This window comes from Taudactylus pleione, unplaced genomic scaffold (genome assembly GCF_031769625.1).
Source record: "Taudactylus pleione unplaced genomic scaffold, aTauple2 ptg000201l, whole genome shotgun sequence".
In the NCBI taxonomy this organism is placed as follows: Eukaryota; Metazoa; Chordata; class Amphibia; order Anura; family Myobatrachidae; genus Taudactylus; species Taudactylus pleione.
Genome location: NW_028284603.1, coordinates 9,260,858 through 9,285,869, shown reverse-complemented (window position 1 = coordinate 9,285,869; position 25,012 = coordinate 9,260,858). Strand labels below are relative to the sequence as shown.

At 44.3% G+C, this 25,012-nt stretch overlaps 2 protein-coding genes across 4 annotated transcripts in view; one reads left to right on the top strand and one right to left on the bottom strand.

The window, feature by feature from the left end:
* ACTR2 (actin related protein 2) overlaps positions 1-11,367 on the bottom strand; it is a 44,757-nt gene extending 33,390 nt beyond the window's left edge. The window contains exon 1 of one of the 2 annotated variants that reach the window (XM_088477249.1): positions 11,149-11,367. In XM_088477249.1, coding sequence (XP_088333375.1) covers positions 11,149-11,196 — 48 coding nt within the window. In that variant the 5' untranslated portion in view covers positions 11,197-11,367. The remainder of the gene's footprint in view (positions 1-11,148) is intronic. The other variant, XM_088477250.1, reaches the window with a different exon arrangement.
* Positions 11,368-11,854: 487 nt separating this feature from the next.
* Positions 11,855-24,134, top strand: MRPL14 (mitochondrial ribosomal protein L14). Of its 2 annotated transcripts, XM_088477506.1 has the most exons (4): positions 11,855-12,064; positions 15,268-15,371; positions 22,462-22,543; positions 23,715-24,134. In XM_088477506.1, exons 2-4 carry the CDS (start codon positions 15,341-15,343, stop codon positions 24,079-24,081), a joined length of 480 nt encoding a protein of 159 aa, XP_088333632.1. In that variant the 5' UTR covers positions 11,855-12,064; positions 15,268-15,340; the 3' UTR covers positions 24,082-24,134. The 2 variants fall into 2 exon arrangements, with proteins under 2 accessions (XP_088333632.1, XP_088333633.1); XM_088477507.1 differs by lacking the exon at positions 15,268-15,371 and having other exon boundaries at positions 11,856-12,064.
* Positions 24,135-25,012: the final 878 nt, after the last annotated feature.

Sequence of the window (25,012 nt, the reverse complement as noted above, 5' to 3'; positions counted from 1 at the left end):
ATGGGTGCAACATTGTGTCCAGTTCATAGTGACAGACAAAAAAATAAAATAAAAAAATTCTGTAGTCACATAATGACACCCGCTGAAAGGTAACATGCCCCAAACATGAAATTCTTACAGACTGGCGACTATTACACAGTAAGATTTTTTAGACGATGTGCACGATTTCGATCGATCGCAAAGATCAATCGTGCACATCGTGTGTGGTTTGGCATGCTGTACGATGGCGATGCGCGTCCCTGCCGCTGTACATCAGTACCGTAGATCTTATGGAAAAACCATAAGATCTGCGATCCGTCATGCTGTTGAATAGGTAAACGAAGCAACTTGTAAGATACATCGTGTACCACTCACAGCAGCATGCGATGCATCGGGCTGAATTTGAAAACGTACCGAGGTGTTGTAAGTTTTCATATCGCCCCGTGTAGGGCCCGCCTATGTTACTACAACTATGACCATAACAGTGGGTTTCCATCAGGTTTCTCTATGGGTATTTGGGTGGCTTTTATACATCCAAAACAAGTCACCTATTCATTTGCCAATAATCCGGAGATCACCTTTAGCTCACTTTAATAAAACCTCCTACTAACAGCTCAGACCCAGTTAGTACAGAAAGATACCAGCTATGCCAATATTCCTTCCACAGGTCAAAGTACAGATATATAAGCTCTCAGATATCAGTAAACAGAAAAGAAAGGTGTGGCCGGAGCAAATGAGATGTATTTGTGACAGTTATTTTTTTACAAGAGCTTAAGCCTGTGTCTACATCTGCGAACAGGAAAACCAGAAAGGTGCAAAACATTTAAAAAATAATAAAAATAAAAAAATGTGAAAAAAATATGATTTTTTTCTTAAAAAATAAAGAGAATGGCTGTATCATTTATAGGGGACCATATGTGGGCTGCAGCGCCGTACAGAGGGCAAATAAGACCGCACAATATAATAATACAGTATAAAATTAACAAACACCACTACAGCTCTAAACATAGCTATTGATGCCAGTGGGGAAAGCGGAATATTCATTACAAGATGAAACCTAGACCTAGATACTAGCATGCAACTAACAAGCTTAGAGCCACTGCAAGAGGATACAAAGGAAAGACAAAGACGAAGTGGAGTTCCAGGCAGAGAGTCCAAGGAGCAGGTAGATAAGTGTACAGCCATGGTCAAAAGTTGAGAATGACAAGTATTGGTTGTCACAAAGTTTGCTGCTTCATTGTTTTTAGACCTTATTGTCAGATGTTACTATGGTATACTGAAGTAAAACTACAAGCATTTCATAAGTGTCAAAGGCTTTTATTGCCCATTACATTAAGTTTATGCAAAGATTCAATATTTGCAGTATTGACCTTTCTTTTTCAAGACCTCTGCAATTCGCCCTGGCATGCTGTCAATCAACTTCTGGGCCACATACTGACTGACGGCCGCCCATTCCTGCGTAATCAATGCTTGGAGTTTGCCAGAATTTGTGGGTTTTTGTTTGTCCACCCATCTCTTGGGATGGACCACAAGTTCTCAATGGAATTAAGGTCTGGGGAGTTTCCTGGTCATGGACCCAAAACTTTGAGGTTTTGTTCCCCGAGCCACTTCATTATAATTTTTGCCTTACGGCAAGGTGCTCCATCATGCTGGAAAAGGCATTGTTCATCACCAAACTGTTCTTGGATGGTTGGGAGAAGTTGCTCTTGGATGATGTTTTGGTACCATTCTTTATTCATGGCTGTGTTCTTAGGCAAAATTGTGAGTGAGCCCACTCCCTTGGCTGAGAAGCAACCCTACACATGAATGGTCTCAGGATGCTTTGCTGTTGGGTATGACACAGGACTGATGGTAGCACTTACCTTTCCTTCTCTGAACAAGCGTTTTTCCAGATGCCCAAAACAATCTGAAAGGGGATTCAGAGAAAATATCTTTACCCCAGTCCTCAGCAGTCCAATCCCTGTACCTTTTGCAGAATATCAGTCTGTCGATGATGTTCTCCCTGGAGAGAAGTGGCTTCTTTGCTACCCTTCTTGACACCAGGCCATCCTCCAAAAGTCTTTGCCTCACTGTGTGTGAATATGCACTCACACCTGCCTGCTGCCATTCCTGAGCAAGCTCTGCACTGTTGGAGCCATGATCCAGGAGCTTAATCAACTTTAGAAGATGGTCCAGGCGCTTGCTGGACGTTCTTGGGCACCCTGAAAGCTTCTTCACAACTATTAAATCTCTCTCCTTGAAGTTCTTGATGATCCAATAAATGGTTGATTTAGGTGCAATCTTACTAGCAGCAATATCCTTGCCTGTGAAGCACTTTTTGTGCATAGCAATGATGACTGCACGTGTTTCCTTGCAGATAACCATGGTTAACAGAGGAAGAACAATGATTTCAAGTTCCACCCTCCTTTTAAAGCTTACAGTCTGTTATTCTAACTCAATCCGCATGACAGAGTGATCTCCAGCCTTGTCGACATACCTGTGTTAACAAGAGAATCACTGACCTGTCAGCTGATCTTTTTGTGGCAGGGCTGAAATGCAGTGGAAAAATTTTAGGTATTAAGTTCATTGTCATGGCAAAGAGGGACTTTGCAATTAATTGCAATTCATCTGTTCACTCTTCATGACACTGTGGAGTATATGCAATTTGCCATCATAAAAACTGATGCAGCAGACTGAAAACTTTTGCTCATGGCTGTAGTTGGTAAGGAAAAGTAGCAGATGAGACAGGAGACCCTTACTTAAAGGTTGGGATACAAGCAGACACTAACAAGAGTGGGGGAGATGGAGTATAAGAGAAGGTGAGGTGAACATGGTAAAGCAGTGGGCTGGTATGCTTTTATGAACAGGTGAATTTTCATCACCTATTTGAAGCACTGCAGGCTGAGGGATAGTCTGATCTAATGAAGGAGAACATTCCAGTAATGGGGGACAGCACAAGAGAAATCTTGGATTCAGCAGTGAAGGGTAGTAACCAGAGGGATGGAAAGGGGAGTCATTGGCAGACCAGAGTGGACGGGAGGAAGTACGTAGGGAAATGAGGTTAGGAATATAAGGAACAGTGGAGTTGTAAGTAAGTAAGGGCCATATACGTGAGGAGTAAGGAGTTTGAAGAGGGTTCTGTAGGGGAGGGAGAGCCAGTGTAAGGCTTGGCAGAGGGGAGACAGATGTGGAGAGGCGGGAGAGGAAGAGAAGTCTTGCTGCAGCCTTAAGTACAGATAGGAGAGGAAAGTTAGGAACACAAGAGGCTAGTAAAGAGAAGTTTGCAGTAGTCGAGCAGAGAAATGATCAGTGAGTGGACAATAGTCTTGGTTGCATCCTGGGAGAGGTAGGTTCTGATGCGAGAGATGCTGCCGGGCTAGAAACCACAGGATTGGGACAGGGATTTAATGTGGAGGCGTGAAAGAGGGAGGAGTGAAGAATGAGTTCAGTTATGGCCTGTTTAGTATGAGAACCACATGTGTAGCTATAGACTTTAGTCCAGATTGAACGCTGATTCGTAACTTTATGGTGTTATATTCTTAAACGGTAAGACAGCTAGCAGACACCAGGGGCTCAAACAATACATCAGACCTATACAAACAAACCTATACCCACAGTCCTCTCACTTAAGTCTCCTCTAAGAAAACTATTTGCCAAGCATACATCATTTGTTGTACTGTGGTGTATTTATGGAATTAGAAGACTAAATGATGGATGCAGTATTTTCTATTAGGGGTGGGAAATTAGTGCCTCACCCCCAGCTGTTGTAAAACTATGCCTTGTCACAGTTTTGATATTTGGCCATGCTAAAACTAACAAGGCATGTTGGGATTTGTAGTTAAACAACAGCTGGAGGAACGTTTATTGCCCACCCCTGTTCTATATGTTGACTGCCACCATTTTAGAACATTAGTCTGAAGTTTGATGCAGTGATCTCTAGAGGAAAGATCAATATAATTGCACTGTTAGGCTGGGTACACACCTAAAGATTTTCTGTCCAACTAGCTGATTGGTTGGAATGAAAATCTGGTAAGGTATGAAAGCAAATGACAATCAGCAATTTGCTCCCAAATGCAGGAAAATGGACAAAAACTTGTCTAAACCAATTGTTTAGATCAAACATTTAACAAACTTGTCTGACGACCATTTTCATCTGTTTTCTTGCATTTAGGAGCAAATTGCTGATCATTTACTCCCATACATTACCAGATTTTCATTCCAACCAATCACCTAAGCCCGTATTCAATTTGAGGCGAAAAGTAGTTTTCGCATGTTTTTGCCAGAAACTTTTCGCCGATGATGTCATTTCGCCAGACAGAAAAGTATCGCCGTATTCAATCTGAAACACTTTCCGCCTTGCAATGTAATAAGCTAAAAAGTTTCGCCTATGAATAGCAGGCGGAAAAAAATGCAGAATTGGGATTTTGGGGTGCAACATTGCGGGAACCCCCGTGCAGCCTTCAGACAGCCCCCCAAAGGTAAACTGTGTAAAAAAAATAAAAAACACTTTGAATGTGGGGACGAAAAGAAAAAATGTTGGGGGACAAAGTTAAAAACTAGCGAACTTGACTCTATGGGGGTCCACAAGTATGCCCCGGGTGTTTTTTTCATTGCAGGGGCTTGTGGCAGGTGGATTTTTCACATTTTTTTTAAACTTAACTTTAGCAACTTTAAAATATGCTGGCCCCCCATTTTCAAGTACCCCAAATTTGCTGGGATAAGTTATTTTCTGCAAAAAAAACTCCAGAATACTATTCTGCACCACTTATACAAAAACGCTATTTAGCAGCTATTAAGCCAGTTTAAAAAACACCTTCAGCAAGCCAAATTGGGGGGTATCAGAGAACCCCCATGTCAGAGCATCTTTTGGGGGGTGTCAGGCAAATTTCCCCAAATCTGACAGTACTTTCCGCTTGTTTAAGTTTTGCCAGGTCCCGTTTTCGCCTACTTTCAAGTTGAATTCAGGGATAAGCGGGCACACGCGCGATACTTAACGACCTGCAAAACACGCGATGTAGGCGAAAAAGTAACGCAGGTCCGCTCAAATTGAATACGGCTCCTAGTTGGATGGTTGGACAGAAAATCTTTAGGTGTGTACCCAGCTTAAGTGTTAGAGGGCTGGTATCATTTAGAACAGTACAACACTTCTGTGACAAAAGAAAAATAAGTTTTGGTTGAGAATTCTGAGCATAAAGAGGAAGGTAGTTTGTAAGAAGAGGAAATTACAGAGAAGGAAAATGGCTCAATGGGGGAGGTGCATTGGTTCCGGTCCCCAGGATTATGAAGTATACGTCTAGTCTGCTGCTGTGCATTACAGGCCCTCTATATCTTACTGGTTGCCTTCATAGTCTGGCAAATAGCCATGGAAATGGGTGGGGTGAAAGGGAGGCAGAGGAAATATATGTAAACCTGTAATCACACCAATATTTATGTATGCATAGGATGTGATCACACCTCACCTGCACGTTGGACACCACATTTCATCTCAGAGGAAAGAGGCAGATAATGGTTACAAAAGCACTGACATCTACAAGGGGATGGGTATGGGATGTTGGCGTTTGGGATCCCAGCGTTCAAAATACGGACAGGGTTAGGATAACGACACCCGTCGGTCGGTCTGTCTCCTTACCCTCCCCCTTCCCCCGTGCCTAAAGTAACTAACCTCCCCCCTAGAGCCTAACCCTCCCCCCAACTTACCTCCTGGATTCCGATGGTCGGGATTCTGGCGCCGGCATTCTGAACGCCGGAATCCCATCTGCCGGGATATTGAACGTATCCAGTCTGGTCGAGCTGCAGCTAAGAGCAGGTCTAGTAGTTTCCAAAAACCATCTAACACTCAAACTACAAATTTACCAAAGCAGATAATCAAAGTCTGCTGAAATGTAGGTCTATCCAAATGCAACTACATGGTTTCTAATCGGTTACAAACAAGCTGTAAAAGGCTAATGCTATATCAATGTTTTGCCAGATTGGACACAAAAATAATAAAAATGTAAAATAGGTACTTAAAGCAGATGTTAGTGCAGGCTTAAGATTATGTTTCCACCATGTTATGGGCCAGATTCAGAAATAGGAGCAGATCAAATAGGGCAGGGAGGGGGAACCTCAGGCCCGGGGGCCGTATGGCCCGCAGAATCATTTGGTCTGGCCCTCTGAGCTTTTTTTCTGCTAGCCTAATTTGGCTAGCAGGGTGCCTAGAATGGCCCCCAGCAGCCAGAATCTATGCAGCAGTGCCGCCTGGAGTGTTCTTAGGACGCTTCAGACAGTCACACCGCTACCCTTACAGTTACCCGGAAGATCCTCAGGATGCTCCGGGCATTGCTGTAATCACGGGAGATTGTGGCCCGGCCCCGTATGACATCACATGAAGGGGGTGTGGCCTGCACCGGTCCTGTGAATAATGTTCTATATATCAAAATGGCCCTCGGCAGAATAAAGGTTTCCCACCCCTGAAATAGGGGAACAGAAAAATAACAATTTCCTCCTAGAATAAACTATGTTGCAATGCAAGTAGCAACCGATACAGGACAGCTTTGTTTGTACACTGATATTTAGGAATAGCTGTTACTAGCTGCCCTGCAGCCAGAATCTATATGCAGTAGTGCCGCCTGGAGTGTCCTTAGGACGCTTCAGACGGTCACACCACTAACCCTTACAGCTCCCCGGAGCATCCTCAGGATGCTCTGGGCATTGCTGTAATCACCGGCAATTTTGGCCCTGCCCCCACGTGATGTCACATGGAAGGGGTGTGGCCTGCACTGGGCCTGTGAAAAATATAAAATTATATATATCTCAAAATGGCCCTCAGCAGAAAAAAGGTTCCCCACCCCTGTTTTACAGACTGTTTTTAAAAAATAATTTGATATGGTGCTGGACCACCAACCTGCCATTCTAGGCACCCTGCTAGCCAAATTAGGCTAGCAGAAAAAAAAGCTCAGAGGGCCAGACCAACTGATTCCGCAGGCCTTATATGGCCCCCGGGCCTGAGGTTTCCCATCCCTGCTATGAAGCAACAGTTACAAGCAGATTGGTTAGTGCATGATCTCCCCCCTGTATGCAGCAAATTCAGGCATGCATTTGTGGGTTTTAGGTCAGTTTATACTCCTGAGGGTTTTTAAAACGTGTAAGCGCAATGTAATATGCTAGCGCTATATGTTAATAAATGCTCCTGAATGTGACATGTAAAATTGTGTTGTCCCAGTCATACACTTGCTGTGAAAGCACTCTTTAGCACTTCGGGCAGATAAGGCACACTTGTGGGACAGAGTAACAGTGATTTCCATTGAAGGTCATATCATAAGAGGTTTTTCAAACTCAAAAGGAGTTGTAAAATGCCAGTGTGCCATAGCCCTAAATATAAAAAAACAAAACAGTAGTTTACCAGCAGAAATACAACCCATAATACATAGTAACAAGTTAATAGTTGGTATACACTGCTTTTTACAGACTTACAAAGTGCTCCAGTGTGATAACTAATGGTACAAAGTGGTTTTCAGTTGAAATAATAAATTACAGGTCAAAACTTGTCATTCTTTTACATATTTATAAGCATTTACTTCAATAGTGCCAGCATTGTCATTTGCACTTTATAATTAGGAGCAAAAAACAGTAATAAAACTAGACTGGGTAATAAGAGATCGACAAAGACACCAGAGGGCCTGCTTCCATAGAAGGGTGCATTATACCACAACTTTTTAAAAAGATAAAACAAATGAACGGATTTAACAATTCTGTGTATTGTAGTTGTGTCAGGATAGAGATATTCTGCTTTAGTATAACCCTTTGATCCTTCAGCTGAGCTCCAATACGTCCCAGTTCACAACATAATGAACACCCAGAAGTGTAGACTGAAGTCACCGCACTTGTGTTGATAAAGAACATCCAAATTATATATAGAGGGGAAAAATAGATTTCATGTGCGATAGGTTTCATGCACCACACATGGACAGGAGGAAACGTGAAATCAGTCTGGCTCAGCAGATACCAGAGCTGTGTGACCAGATGTGCACATCTTACAGTAATAAAATAAATACTTGTGGTCTGCAGACTATTTAGGAAAAAGATGGACTTCATCCAAAGTGAGCCAGAATGGGTTACTTACTCTGGGCTGGCAAGAGACCATCAACTACTAAACCAAGCAGAATAAATCCTTAGGGAAACTGCAAATCTGCTGAAGTTCTGGACAGGAAAGATGAGTCAACTATTTCCAACAGTTAAAAAAAAAAAAAAAAAAAGGGAAGAAGGATGAATTCTACTTTATGCACAGTACAAAGAAAAGACTGATGCTATTACAGGCAGTTCAACCAACTTAAAATGCCATTTTATTTTCCACACTTTTTCAACGCTGGGCACATACTTAGTGATGTGTACCCGGACGATATGTCGGCCCATTGGGCCGGCATATCGTACCACGTGTACACGTTGAGTGATGTAATGAACAGAACGATCCCTTGTTCCATCCTTCATTAGCTGTAACGGAGCGGTATGCATTAGCGTCCGGTTGGCTGTGCAGCATGACCGACATCGCATGTGACCGCAAATAGTCCATACAGACCGGACGATCTGGCCGTTATGTCATTCCGATTCAGGTGGAAAATGACATATCAGACCGGCATCGTCTTAGTTTTACCCAGATTAGGGTCTGCAGTCATTCTACAACAAAATGTACTACTTAGTAATACTAAATAAGCTTTCTACATAATTCAGTCAGCAAAAGAAAAACTCTTTGTGAGGGCACTCATTCTATAGATGCCTATGAATTCACTACGTTTATAAACTATGATAGAATTGTGAATTTTACCCCATCTACAAAATGCGCAGTGAAAACCAAAGTGCATTGTAACCACATCCCTTGCGGCACAGAGTGGTCCAAGGAGTAGTCCAAGGGGGTGTGTGTCCCCCTCCCCCATACTCAAGCTTGCCAGTGTCATCACATGCCAGACAAAGTAACATACCCAAGCACTCTCACTGGCAGTTAGAATAGTAACACACAGCTTCAATCATATTATCCCTGGAAAGGACACATGCCACATAATTCTCCATTTGCTTAATTCTTTTGTATCATTTCCTAATAAACCTGAACATGTTCCTTTTGCTAAAATGCTTCAACATGTGTGTATATTTATCTATAGAGCACTTTATAAATACTTCAGACCCTATTATGCAAATAATGCTTATAGAAATATAACCTGTGAGCCTCTCAAACAATAGTTACGAAAACTAAAGTTATTTTTGCCCAGTATAGTTCCCCTTCGTCACTTCCTCTAACTGACAAAGGACGAGAGTTAGATTAGGTCTTAAAGGGAAGTCTCAATTATTACATATATTTTTTTTAAATAAAATTAACCTTGAGCAGACCAGCTTTTCATTGAATTTTGTGCATCTTCTCAGACAAATGGGAGGAAGTCTCAAGAAAAATATAGATCTTGGAAAGAATTCACACAAAAAAATTGCTGAACTATGAAAATATTTAGGGAAAATTAAATATTGATCTCATGTGTTTAACCCTCACAAGTAGAGTAAAGCAGCCCATACACGGGTGAGATTTTTTTTGCACGATTTCGATCAATCGTAACGATCAATCGTGCGCATCATGTGTTGAGTGTTTACGATGCCGATGCGCATCCCGGCAATCGTATAGCTGGATCGTAGATCTTACGACAAAACCGTAAGATTGTGATCTGTTGTGTACAATGTGATACACATTAGCATCCGTATTGTATGATCATAACGATCAACCGCACACCATTTGAACTCATCGTATAGAGAATTTCAAGGGAAGAATCTCAAGAGAAATCATACAACACATCGTGACGTTTCAATATCGCAAAGTGAATGGTCGGCATAAGAGGGAAAAAAAAAAAAAAGAACAAATTAATATTTTATTGCAGTTTTATTAATATTAATGCCTTAAGTACATGCATCTACACTGACAGTCATTAGCAGCTTTCCTGTTTGTCAGAGAAGGTTAAAAAAAAAAAATGGACACCTTTCCTGTAATATAAACACCCCCTGCCCCAGCATAACCAATAAGAAAAGGGCAAGTCCTGGCTTACATTAACTATAAAGGCTGTGCTGTATACGCTGCATGCATATTGGTAAATATCAAGGTATGCAATACTAAAGTTTTTTTATGACTGAATACAGCAATCACAGAAACCATGCACTGTAAGAGACCAGTATAAACATGGATTACCATTATGAATATGTAAAACACTGGATAAGAGATATCCGATTTCTACATTCTGAAAACTTAGAAAAAAAGTTTTCTGAACCGGAATGAAGTTACAAAGCGTGCAGTGTATCAGCGGCACCCCATCCTGTCATGGTAGAAGTGAAACCCACAGCAAAGCACTATACGCCTCTTCACAGCACTGCCCAATACAGCCACCGCCACATCAATAGTAATGAATTAAGTCACAGGTTATATGATCACAGGAAGAGATCAGAAAGGAGATCTCAGTGCTCAGTCACACCAGGCAGATTATTCTCTATGTAATGAGGAGGTCACAAACTAATAATCTGTGTACTGCATTCCCCAGACTATGTTTTACAAAGATACAGGATAGAAGATGAAGGCTATCCCCGCCACATCCACATGTCAAGGTACAAGAGGGCCTTTGATCAGGCTGGGGCCTGCAGCTCCCATTCTACCCCAGCAGGCGGGGACAAGACTGTGTATAGCCCCTGTAGTGACAGAGGCTTCCAGGTGCCACACACACACTACACTGCAATCTCATGTGTCAGTGGTGTGTATAGCTATACATACACACATCTAACATGTTCTACAGGATAAATACTATGTATGCAGGTAAGGGACGCATACTGTATGTGTGACAGGTCATATGGGGTAAGTAAAGAGACACACACACACATATATATATATATATATATATATATATATATACACACACACACACACACACACACACATACACACACACACAGGTATGACAGGAAGGGATACAAGTGAATAGGGTCGCACAGACACTGGGGTCACGTCCACAAGATCTGTATAGTGTATGCGGAACAATCTTGGACCACAGCGGTGCGTGTGGCCCCCGAGGGCTCAGTATCCCGGTGTGCGGACGATGCCGGCACAGGGTGTGCCGCCCACTGACTGTACGGACTGTGTGTTTGGTGGGGTGGTGACAACCAACGCCCAGTGTGCGCCCGGGCAGCAGGACTTACCCCCGTCCCGTTGTCGCACACCACCACCTTCCTGCCTTGGCTGTCCATGTCGGTGCCTCCCTCCTCCGCTGGAGCCGCCGAGCCCTCAGTGACTGACTAGACCGGAAGTGTGTCCCCCGCCCGACACCGCCACTACTTCTCCTTCTTCTCCTCCTCCCGGTGGGTGCAGGCACGTGATCCGACTCGTCATCCGCTGCCTGCGCCCAGCCAGCCAATCATGGAGCCGCACACAAGACAATTGCGGTAGGAGTGGGAGGGCGGAAGTAGAGATGGAGAGAGCAAGAGGAGGGAGCCGGCTGCTCATTCACAGCCTGCTGACGCCGCCGGCGCCATCTTTCTTACTGGCGGTTCTGTAGCTCACTATAATATAGGCTGAGGGCTGTGTAGCAGACAAGAGATTCCCAAATCTTACATCTGAATAACCATCAATCATATTGTATCTACAGCTATCTATAAGCCTGGATTTGATTGCATTGTGGCTAAAAATGCTGCTATTACACGGGATCAAGTGAATGTCTGTGGCACTACCTAGGGGTCTAGATGATGACAAACCTGTATGCTTATATTGTAGTATGTCCATGAACCAGGGGGTATATAGATCACACTGAGCTGTCTACGCTTAACAAATATAATATATAATATTTTTTTCCAGCATTAAACATGGCCGCTAGTGGTAACGTCAGGAGGCGTGACAGCGAGTAGAAGGACGCTGTGGTCTCCGGGTCACTGTGCGTCCGAAAGACATTTTGTTGGAGCCAGTCAGTATCTGAGTGTCCCGCTCTTCAGCAATGTCAGTGCCCTGAGAGCGGAGACGGGTCGTCACTCTGAGCTGTGGCTCCATAGTAAGGAGAGAAGTCACAGGTTCCGCTATCCAATCTCACACGCTGGGCAGGAGCACACCGGCAGACGGTAACAGGTGAGGTTATATGGTGGGGCCGTCAGGTTATCTGCTTAGTGCTTACACTCCTGTATATGGGTTGTCGCTGTCACACGAGGGGAAGTGTTTAATAGAGCAGCGGGTGGCCACCCAGTCACATTCTGTCTGAGGGGGACATCATGTATGTAACCTTCTAAAGAGGACAGGTGAGAAGTTTACCCATAGCAACCAATCAGTTCCTAGATATCATTTTTTTTTTAGCATGTACTGGATAAATGATAGCTAGAAGCTGATTGGTTACAATGGACAATTTCTTTATAAGGTCCGACACATCTACCCCTAAATCCGCATATCCACTTGCCGACTGAGGAATGTTTGGACGATTACGACATCGTAATCGTTCCTCATCCTGTAGGTGCCCACATTGAACGATCAGTCTTTCAGTGCAGGTACCCTCCTTCATCCGCGAACATGGCCAATCTGTCGTTATCCGCAGATTGACCGTCTTGTTCAGGCAATGATTGATGTCGGAAACGAGCAGCGGGAGCGTGCTTCACTGGTCGTTTCTGACATTATACTGCCTGATTTATGCATGATTAATGAGCGATTAAACAATTACGTTGTCGTAATTGTTCTCTTTAATCAGCAAGTGGATACGCGGCATAAGACCTCTCCACCCCTACACTATTCTTATCCTTTATTTATATGGTGCCACAAGAGATCTGCAGCCCCTCACAAGGTACATAGACAAAAACAATATGAACAAAACAAGAACTAAGGGGTCTATGTACTAAGCCTTGGAGAGATATAAAATGGGTGCAGTTCAATTCAGTGCAGTGTGAATCGTGCTGGGAAGGAGTTCCTGGAGCTATTCAATTGTCATGCGCACGGCATCTATTCACTGGTGGTGAGTGCTGCACCACAATTTTTCCCAGCCTTGGGTCACTGCGGGCCATCATGTTTTAGCAGTGCGCCACTAAACGGGAAGGGTGTATTCTGCCCTTTTGAAATCGGGCAGGGCGCCGTGCCCTGGTAAAACAGCCTAGTGGGAACGCTAGTAACTGGGCTGCCCCAATAACAGGACATGGCTATTGTCATTTAAAATGTAAAACCTAAACAGTACAATATAATAGGGATTGCTTCACAGAACAAGAATGTGTCATTCCAAAGGTATAATACTGTAATGACATTTTGCTCCTATTTTTCTGCTGTCATGCCCATTTATATGGATTAGCGTGTCAGCGCCGGCATACAGTGAAACAGTCTTCCTTCTTCTGATGGTGATGTGGTAGAGTGGAAAATCAGATGATCAGTGGCTTGAGGACACATTGAAGTGTGAGGAGGTGGATGAGAGGGACGCCAGAGAGGATGAACTTGTGGTAGTTGAGGCGGAATATAATGAGAGGGTGAATGTTTTGATTGCGACTAGGGTGACGATTGGTCTGATACTGTGAAGGTGGACGGGGGGCAGGTTTGGGAGAGGGACTGAATGGGCAAAGGAGTGGGAGGAATCGGGAATACACCTAGACCTTGAACTTGAGGAATGGGGTGTGTTGTCAACAGAGAGGAGTGTGGATTCTGTCTGGAGGGAAGACTAGCTTTGTTTTGGAAATATTAACACACTTAACTGGCTAATATTTTTTCCAAAAACCTCTCAGAAATTCAGTTTTTTTTATGATTTGAATTAGGTAAAATAGATCTATAGCATACACAGCAAGATTTCATTAAAAAAATATATATATTTTTTGAAAAACAACATTAATATCGATTTTTAAAATATCGATCAACGATGTATTTGTCCATTGTACAACACGGCTTTGCATTTTCGCAGTGTCTGCTCCTCTGAGCACCAAGCTCACCAAGAGGAGGAGTACAGCGTGAAGAGGGCCGATGAAGGAATATAGGGCCTGATTCAGACCTGGTCGCAAGCTCTGAGCGCTCGCAACCAGGTCAATGTTTGCCCACTGGGCATGCACACGACAGAGCCGGCTCCGTCGTGCGCATGCGCGACACCCGGCTGGCGACGGGTCCTCCGTCGCTCTGGGTCTCTTACCAAATGGGGCGAGCTGTCGATGGTGATTGACAGCTCGGCCCCTTTGGTAGGCGGGCAGGGGGGATGGCCGGCCAAACGCAGGCGTTCCCGAAGGAACGCCTGCCGTTTGGGGGCGGTCCCACTGACATCAGTGATGTCAGTGGGAGAGCTTCCGGCTCTATTAGAGCCAGAAGCTCTCTGGGGCTTCTGGCCAAGAGACCCTACCACAAGTAGCGTTCCCGCTAGGCTGTTTTAGCGGGGCGCGGCACCCTGCCCTCCTTCTGGAGGGCAAAAAGCACCCTGCCCTACAGGAGGAGGGCAAAAAGCGCCCTGCCCTAACAGCCTGCGGGGACCCGTTCTCACCCGCGGGACGCAGTGTCCCGCGGGTGGACAAACATGCGGTGACCCGGTCACCGCCGGAGAATAGACGCCGGGCGCATGCGCCCGGCATCTATTCTCCCTTTCTGCAGCGCTTGGGGGCTGCCCGGCATGTCCGTAAGCGCCGGGCACGCCCCCAAGTATGCCAAAAGGGGACGCATCTTAGACACGCCCCCTTTTCATAACCACGCCCCCTTTTCGGGCACGCGCCTCCGGCGCGCGCACAAGGTTGCCCTCTCTAGCTCCGGCGCCCTGCCTGCCGCCGGAGCTAGAGGGTACACTACACAAGGGTCTTGTCGCAAGCCCAATGGTCGCAATGGTCTTGACCATCGCGACCATCAACCTGGCCGCTCGCAATAGCTGTTGGTGGTTTGTTGCAGGCGGATCTGGCATTCCGAGCGTGGAGGAGGAGAGTGACGTAAGCGCAGAGCTGTGGTTAAAATTTGTGGGATTGATGGTATGCCGGGGTGAACTTTTTTACTTTGGCCACCATGCACTGTGTGCCCATAATGCCGCAAAGCATTTGCTTGGAGACCCTTCCCTAAGAAAAAAAGTGGGTGTTTGTATAACTATATATCACACTTGCGTTTCCAAAAGGACGCCAACAATACAGTAATTAAATGAATTGTGTATTAGTACATACATGTTAAAAACTGTCCATACTCCTTTAGCAGTTCAGACCCCTCAATTTGCCAAATAACTTCCTTGAATTCCAGATAGGTAGAGGACTGGAGTGATGTAGCCTTCACTTGTTGGATCCTATAATGAGACCCTCATACCTGGGCCACTTTAGGGATAGGATGGTATCGACTTGCTGTCTCTCCCTATACAGGGTGCGCGCTCTTGACAGCAAAAGCTCCCATCGTGGTCAGTCCTGCACCAACACCCAACACGTTTCGTCATGGATGACTTCCTCAGAGGTGTTTTTTTATTCAGGTAATAGATGCTGTATGTGTTCTCAGTCTTCATCCTTCTTGTGTAATATAAATGCTGTTAAATTAAGTAATCTCACCTCAAAAATAATTTTAAATATATTGAGTTCCTGTAAAGAAATGGAGTTTTGTACAAGTACGGTAAATGGAGACTATGGTGAAATCTTTGTGCATCTAATGGAGCGTACACACGGTCAGATTTGTCAGACTTGTCAGATTTGTCAGATGAACGATTAAACGATTTGGACGATTTGACCAAAGTTTTGAACGATTTGAACGATTGAACGATTTTTGACTGCATTAAAATGAATGGAATCGTCCAAGTCTGACTGCAAACCCATCAGATGACAGATATCGTTATCTGACAAACGGGAACGCGCATCGTTGATCGTCCATCGTTCAGGCATGTCAGATATGAACGATTTTCCTTCAGATATGAACGACTGAACGATTTTTAAATCGTTATCGTCCATATCTGAAGAAAAAATCTGATCGTGTGTATGCACCATAACGGACACCTGCAACTTAGTGTAAAGGATGTTTTAGCTGTTTGTGTCATTTTGTCTTTTAATGCCTACAAAACAGCAGCGCTAAGGCACATGTACTAAGTAACACACGTTTTTCAATGTGGAAGATCTTTATCACATGTCATGTTCAGTACTTATGCAAGAACAGCAGTAAAGTCAGGATGTAGTCTGGATCCCGGTGGTGACCACAATACCGGCAGCAGGATCCCGACGGTCAAAATACAGACGAATCCCGATGGTGAGTATTATGGTTAGGCTGCGGTAGTGGTCGGTTAGGGTTAGGCTGCGGGTGGGGTGAGTTAGGGTTAGAATACTCACAAAAATTCATCAGCATTTCGACCGTCGGGATTCGGCTGCCGGTATTGTGATCATCGGGATGGTCACCTCCAGGATATCGCACCCAACCTGTAAAGATTGACTCAAGGGACAGTGGACCTCATTCAGAGTCGGTTGTTGCGGTCGTACGCCACCGATGTTCGCTAAACTGCGCATGCGTAAAGTTCGCAATGTGCGTGCGCAAACTAGCTGCTACAATCAGAAATTTCTCTCTCCTTGAATACAGTCAGGTCGGTAGTTTGAGTGACAGAATGAGGCTTTTGTGGGTGGTAACGGGAAGGTGCTTGAAAACGGGGGAGTGGAGATCCGAACGCAGGCATGCCTAATTATGCGAACAGCTTTTTATGGGAGTGCATAATTAACAAAGTAGCGTCATGGCATATGTGACATGGGAGGTTTTTACACTGACATGATCGTAGAGCTTAAGAGAGGGTATGGTCAATCTTAAGCTCTACGACCAGTTCCGATGGTTACCGATGGTCTCGATTAATCCTTATATGCCTGGAGATGACGTGTAATGCGTACGAGAAGGGGGCGTATTTTTTGTCTTACGGCCGCATTCTCCCCTTGGTCGGCCAGCTAACGATCCAATCTTAAGGACGCAACTTGCGAGTGCATCATTTGCATATCCGGCCCCTTTTCCCTTACGACCGTGCGGCCGCAACGACCGACTCTGAATGAGGTCCAGTTTGCTTCAGGATATGTAACAAGACAGTCATACTTTTTAGTTCTATGGATAATGAACAAGGATGTCTTGATAGAGATCACTTACCCTTTAAAAATAATTGGGAAGTTGTTTAACTGCATGGTGACTGGAGTTTTTGTTTTTCTTGGGACAGCTAAGGCTTCTTTCTGGTGGCATATTTGAATAAATTAATTTTTTTTATCTTAAGTCTGATGACTCCGCCGCGCCTATGCAGTCAAAAAGGCCCATATGAAGAATTTCATAAAGTCAGAGATGGAGAGAATATTTGCTATGAGCGTGTAGAGACCCGTGGCATGTGTTGTGTAGGATAGGAGCCACTGTGTTGCTAAGGTTCCAGCGGTGGCTCTGTCCCTCAAAAGAAGTCCATGATCTCTGTGTCAGGGTTGGGGCAATCTGTGGGACTATGGAATTTTCCAACATGAGAGTTGGTGATGGTGATTCATTAAGTTTTAAAAATGGAATGGATACCTCTCTTGAAAAAAAAAATGCTGCCTCCCAGAGCCCCACCTGTAATTGTTGGATAACTTTTTATTAGGGTTTGGTCTCTCCCAATATACCTCCTCACCCTCCCATGTGAGGGGGCACTCACTTGATCTGGTCTTCACTCACCATTATGATATTTATGATTACTCCAATTCCCCATTCCCCCTCTCTGACCATCAATTCTCTTTTATCTTATTCCTCTCTACTCCATCTCTGCCTCAGACTAAGGCTACCATTACTAAATGAAAAATTGACATTATCAACACCGTTTCCTTATCCTCCTTGCTCAACTCACTACTGTCCTCTATTCTCTCTCTCCTGCCCTGACCAAGCCACCCCCCTATACAATGCCTCCCTTACTTCTGCTCTTGACTCTGTTGCTACGGCGATCACTACTCACCCACGTGGATTCACACATCATCCCAGCATTCCAAATGACACCAGATATCTGCAAAAGTGTTCACGAACTGCTGAGCGACAGGGGAGGAAATCAGGCAGACTCCATCCATCTCAAATTTATGCGCTCATCCTACAGTGCTGCGTTTTCCCTCTATAAACAGTGATATTTCTAGAATCTCATCTCCTCCCAGTCCTCAAACCCATGGCATCTCTTCTCCATTTGAACTCCCGCCACTGCCCACCCCCTCCTCGCCACCCCTCCTTACTCTCTACTCTTGACTTTGCCACCTACTTTACATCTTCAATGACTCCATACAGCAGGACATCAAATCTCACCAGACCATCTGCTTTCCCTGACCACCCCACCCCAGCCATCTTACCAGCTCTGATATCTTTCTCCCCTGTATCTGAAGAGGAAGTCATGGCCTTCATCCAGTCCTCCTCCCCTTCCCCCCCCCCCCCCCTGACCCTATACCATCCCACCTCGTCCACTATCATTCTCCTTCTGCCTGTTCCCATCTTGCCCACCTCCTCAATCTCTCCATCTTATCAGTCACTGCCACTTCTGCATTCAAACAACCCCTTGTCTCCCCCATTCTTAAAACAAAACTTGCCCTTGATACTAATGCCGGGTACACACTAGAAGATGTCTAGTGTATATGACATCGGCAGGACCCGGTGGGGGTGCAGGCATTTGCAAGGGCATACACACTTTGCAGATCCTGGAGAGCGATGGCGGGGTCCATGCTGCATTTGGCAGCTTGGGCCCCACTAACGATAGCGCCTGTAATACCTGCATGCAGACTCGACCGAGGTTGTCGCTGATGGCTCATGGGAGTGTGCATAGTCAGCGATATAGTGGGTACACACTGGGCAATGTGGACGATATGTCTGCCCGATCCGCCGGATCGGGCTACATATTGTCTAGTGTGTAACCAGCTTAAAACTCAATTTGGCTTTTCCATTCTCTCCACTCCACTGAAACTGCCCTCACGAAAGTCAGCAACAACCTCCTTGCTACTAAATCCAAGGGCCACTACTCTATGCTCATTCCTCTCACCCTCTATGCTGCTTTTGACAATGTGGACCACCCTCTCCTGCAAATCCTTCACTCCCTTGGTCTACTTGATACTGTCCTCTCCTGGCTGTCCACCTACCTCTCTGACAATTCCATTTCTGTCTCTTCTCATGACTCCCCTCCCCGACTTCCACTAACAGTAGGTGTTCCCCAAGGTTCTGTTCTTGGACATCTCCTATTCTCCCTCTATACATCTTCTTTAGGTGAACTCCTTAGCTCTTTTGGTCTCCAATATCATCTCTATGCTGATGATACTCAGATCTTCCTTGCCCCCCTTGCCTCTCTTTCTCTCTACTCACTCGTATCTACAAGTGTCTGTGCTATCTCTTCCTGGATGTTCCAGCGCTTTCTTAAACTTAATATGTCTAAAGCTGCGTATCCACGACTAGATCTTGGAACGACCGTACGATTACGACATCGTAATAGTACAGTCGTCCCTGATCCCCTGTAAGGCCTACATTGAACGATACAGTGCATCCTGAAAGTATTCACAACGCTTCAATTTTTACCACATTGTTATGCTACAGCCTTATTCCAAAATGGAATAAATTAATTTTTGTCCTCAAAATTCCACACACAATACCCCATAATGACACCGTGTAAAAAGTGTTTTTTTGAGATTTTTGCAAATTTAATAAAAATAAAAACCATTAAGAAATCACATGTACATAAGTATTCACGGCCTTTGCTATGAAGCTCAAAATTGAGCTCAGGTGCATCCTGTTTCCACTGATCATCCTTGAGATGTTCCTACAGCTTAATTGGAGTCCACCTGTGGTAAATTCAGTTGCTTGGACATTATTTTGAAAGGCATACACCTGTCTATATAAGGTCCCACACTTGACAGTGCATGTCAGAGCACAAACCAAGCATGAAGTCCAAGGAATTGTCTGTAGACCTCCAAGACAGGATTGTCTCGAGGCACAAATCTTGGTAAGGGTACAGAATATTATATGCTGCTTTTGAAGGTCCCAGGGAGCACAGTGGCCTCCATCATCCGTAAATGGAAGAAGTTCGGTACCACCAGGACTCTTCCTAGAGATGGCCGGCCGTCTAAACTGAGCGATCGCGGGAGAAGGTCACCAAGAACCTGATGGTCACTCTGTCAGAGCTACAGCATTCCTCTGTGGAGAGAGCAGAACCTTCCAGAAGAACAACCATCTCTGCAGCAATCCACCAATCAGGCCTGTATGGTAGAGTGGCCAGATGGAAGCCACTCCTTTGTAAAAAGCACATGGCAGCCTGCCTGGAGTTTGCCAAAATGCACCTGAAAAACTCTGACCATGATGAGACAAAGCTTGAACTCTTTGGCGTGAATGCCAGGCGTTCTGTTTGGAGGAAACCAGGCACCGCTCATCACCAGGCCAATACCATCCCTACAGTGAAGCATGGTGGTAGCTGCATCATGCTGTGGGGATGTTTTTCAGCGGCAGGAAGTGGGAGACTAGTCAGGATAGAGGGAAAAATGAATGCAGCAATGTACAGAGACATCCTGGATGAAAACCTGCTCCAGAGTGCTTTTGACCTCAGACTGGGGCGACTGTTCATCTTTCAGCAGGACAACGACCCTAAGCACACAGCCAAGATATCAAAGGAGTGGGTTCAGGACAACTCTGTGAATGTCCTTGAGTGGCCCAGCCAGAGCCCAGACTTGAATCCGATTGAACATCTCTGGAGAGATCTGAAAATCTCCGACGCTTCCCATCCAACCTGATGGAGCTTGAGAGGTGCTGCAAAGAGGAATGGGCGAAACTGCCCAAAGATAGGTGTGCCAAGCTTGTGGCATCATATTCAAAAAGACTTGAGGCTGCAATTGCTGTCAAAGGTGCATCAACAAAGTATTGCTTAGTTGTGTGTTTTTTGTTTTTAATTAAATTTGCAAAAATCGCAAAAAAACTTTTTACACGTTGTCATTATGGGGTATTGTGTGTAGAATTTTGAGGACAAAAATGAATTTATTCCATTTTGGAATAAGGCTGTAACATTACAAAATGTGCAAAAAGTGAGGTGAATACTTTCCGGATGCACTGTATATCGTTGTGCAGGCACCCTCCCTCATCCCTGAACATGGCCAATCTGTCATCGGCGGATTGACCGGCATGTTTGGGCGATGATTGATGTCAGAAACTACCAGCGGGAGCATCTCTGGTCGTTTGACGTTCTAGTGCCTGATTCATGCACGATTAATGAGCGATTGAACAATATCGTTATCGTTCATTCGCGCATTAAAATCGGCAAGTGGATACGCGGTTTAAGACTGAGCATATCATCTTCCCACCCTACCACATAACCTCACTTCCCACAATGCCATTATCTATTGATGGCACAACCATCTCCTCTAGCCCCCAAGTGCGCTGGTCTTTGAGTTATCCTTAATTTTTCCCTCTCCTTTAAACAACACATTCAGTAACTCTCGCAGTCCTGCCGTTTCAATCTCAAAAATCTTTCCAGCATTATACCCTTTCTCTTAAGCTCCGTACATACGGAGCGATCAGACAACGATCAGATATCGTTGTCTGATCATCCTGCATGTGCTGGATGTTCGATATCGAACATCCAGCACATGCACCAACCGCCAAACAACTATAACAGCCCGATATCGACCAGGTTGGCCTGCATGCACGGGCGATTATCTATATCGACCATCATTTGGGGGTTGTAAGGGCCCAAAAACAGGACGATATGAACGATAACGATCTAATCGTTCTAGTTCTTATCGTCCTGTAATATCTAACCGTGTGCACGCACCATTACTCTGCAGTCGGCCTAGAATGCACCCATTTCTACAATTTGTCCTTGGAGGTTCTCAATGGGGTTAAGATCTGGACTCTGAGCTGGCCAGTCCATCAGGGTTACTGAATTTTCTGTATACCAGTCCAGTGTCGCCCTGGAAACATGACTGGTGGCATTGTGGTCCTGATAAAAAAACATTTGTTGTTTCCGTAGAACTATAAGTGCAGGGGCCTCCCTATGAAGTGTTCTTGTCGAATCCGCCACATTAGTGGAACTAGTGTGCAGTGTAATGCATGGTATGCATTTCGCTTGCGCGGGGGTGTTCAATAACTTTTGTTTACGTAGTATATCATTTACTCCTAACTCCCAACCAAATGATACCTAACACTTGGTTGCTGATACCCTGCTGCTTATTTGAGTGTTGTGATTGCTAATTCAGCAATGTATATAAACCATGTCCTTGTCCTGCATTGTTTTGTACTGTAAGTCACAGTTTTCTTGTTCACTCATTTCTTTATGTACTTTGTAAGGCACTGCCTGCGGAAACCTTGCGGAACCATATAAATAAAGGATAATAATAATTAGGGTGTCCATATTATATTTTCCTGTCAGTCTTTTTAGCTAAGGAGAAGCTGATCCTGTGAGTTGTTTTCATAATGCAGTAAGCACTGGATGAAAAAGGTAAATCCAGATACACAGGTGCTTAGAAATGTATCAATGACACTAATGAGCTCAAGGTAGAAGAGGAACTGTATGTCTACTCAGGAAATAAAAATTATTTCACTTTTGAATTTTGTCTCAATTCACAAACTCAGTCTGTGTCTATCTGCAGGCAGAAGTATGGCCCTGATGGACAGAGCAGTGAGATTTCTAATTTCCCAGTCCTGGCAGGCTGTCCACAAACAGACTTTCGGGTAAGTAAATTGCAGCATATTTACATATACACATACATAGAAATACACCAAACCTTATGCTATTGTACAGACGTCATGATTTACAGATGTTTTCCCTTCTAATAAAGAGACATCTGGATACAGACCTGCTTTTCAACTAATACACAGACATATTTACCAAGCAGGGGCTTTTATAAGCCACCGCTTCTCAGAAGGTTTCAGGTGAAAATTTAAAGGGGAAGAAGGAACATTGAGCTGAGATATACCTTTGTATAAAGCCTCAATATGGACTGATTATTATAAATCAATTTTATTACATCCATTATATAAAACAAACGCACCATAAAACGTAATAATTCACATATACAACACATTAAAATAAGCAATATCCAGTTATTAGTATATAAGCTCAATCTTGGAAATAATATCAACATATTTAAAATTATCTGGAACTAGATATTATACACTAGGGTTATAGTGGATTATAAAGTGCCACGTGACTGCTCTGTTAGTATATAAGATGCATTAAAGTGAATGCATCAGCCTCCGGCAGTTCAGTTATTTAAAGTGGCACTCGTAATAAGGCCAGTTTCACACCTGCCGGGTTTGGCTGTCCGGCCAAGAAACAGGCAGAAGCCGGACGGTGTTTTTCAGGCACTCGGTGACTTTCACAAGCAGCGGCTTTGAGACGCTTTTAATGTTTAGTTTTTACTTATCTACTGGGCATGCGCAGCAGCAGTATCTGCTGCACAAGCCGGCGTGTGTGTGTGTAAACATTGTTTCTTGTACAGCACTAGCGTGCAGGGACGGCACAGGCACGGCAGCCGTCCTTCTCAGATTATTTCCGTCTGTTACACAGCAACCGTGCCGTGCCCGAGCCGTGTGAAAGGACCAACCTGCTTAACTATATTTCACACCAGATCAAAACCGGCAAGTGTGAAACTGGCCTTAGTGTAAAGGACGGTGTTCTTATACTTAATGTGAGTGCTACTTTTAAATTTCACCTGAAAGCGCCGCTTTGTAAAGATAGCTCCAGGATACTGACTACTCACCTCTCCAAATACAGAGTCATCAGGACACTGCACTCTTCCTAGTACACAGGCATCAGGACACTACCCTCTTCCCTGTTCCTTATACACAGCCATTAGGCTATTTCTCCACACTCTGACACAGGATGTTTTCTGTCTCCCAGCCTCTCTGCATCAGTTGGAGGAATACAGAAGTTGACTCGAGTTCGAGTGGTGGATAACAGTGCGCTGGGTAATACACCTTATCACAAGCCCCCTCGCTGTATCCATGTATATAACAAGTCGGGCGTAGGGAAGGTCGGAGATGAAATCCTTTTGGCCATCAAGGGGCAGAAGAAGAAGGCTCTTATAGTGGGCCACAAGATGCCGGGGCACAATATGACTCCACGCTTTGACTCCAACAATGTAGTACTTATAGAGGACAATGGGAACCCAGTAGGGACCAGAATAAAGACCCCAATTTCATCCACCCTCAGAAAGGCAGAGGGCAAGTACTCCAAGGTGCTTGCCATTGCACAGACATTGGTATGATCATGACCTGTAGGTATTGGTTCTCTTCAATAAAACCTGTATAACTCTCTGTACCTAAATGTCTCAGGGTTTATTTCAAGAAATATTACAACCTAACTCTTTTTATACATCAGTGTGGACCAGTAGTTTCCAAACCTCCTTTTTGACATCTACCACTAGACCTCGTTTATTAGGCTTAGCACAAAACACCTTGGCTTTGCAGCAATTCTCAAATGACTGCCCAGCACATATGAAGGTTCCTTATCCCTTGGGCACACACTTTGTGGGGAGGCAAACTCCCCACTATGAATGGCACACAGGGGAACCTCACCTCAGAGACTACCTTTCTGCCACTTTCAGTATAAAAAAACAAAGACAACAAAATAAGAGTGTTGTGACAACAGGACAGTCTTTAGTACATATAGCATTTTAGCGTGTTTGAAGGTTGCTTGATACTGTGGGCAAAGTATGGCAAGAAATGCACTTCATAATGCGCCTCCTTAGAAGTAGAAGACCCTACGTCAGACTGCTCGGAGACTTATAGAGCTATTAGGACATGTTGTGCCAAGTGAAATAGCCTGACGAGAGTGCAGAGGTTTTTGACATGAGATTTAAAAGGACGGACCTTTTTTTTTTTTTTTTTTTTTTTTTTTTTATTGTTGCTGTTTATTTTTTTTAAATGGCATTTTTCAATTGACCAAAAAAAAAAAGATTTAGTGTGCTCTCTTTCTATTCTTTCTCTCATTTTTGGAAAAAATATTAGCCAGTTAAGTGGTTAAAAAATATTTGTCTCGCAAGTAACTCAACAAAATCTGTGCACTTTCCTCAAGCCGCAGCCTGTTACATTTTGTCCCTTTCTGTTTTAGATAATGAATTTTGCCCTTCATATCAAGGATACACAAATAAAAGTGCACCTTCTACACTCCTTTGTCACATACATGTGCCATGGACA

Bases quoted from the DNA above. Each gene is read 5' to 3' on its own strand.
- MRPL14 (XM_088477506.1), top strand. From the start codon at position 15,341: ATGACTTCCTCAGAGGTGTTTTTTTATTCAG. The intron at 15,372-22,461 runs GTAATAGATGCT...GTCTATCTGCAG, and splicing joins AGAGGTGTTTTTTTATTCAG to GCAGAAGTATGGCCCTGATG. The intron at 22,544-23,714 runs GTAAGTAAATTG...TCTGTCTCCCAG, and splicing joins GTCCACAAACAGACTTTCGG to CCTCTCTGCATCAGTTGGAG.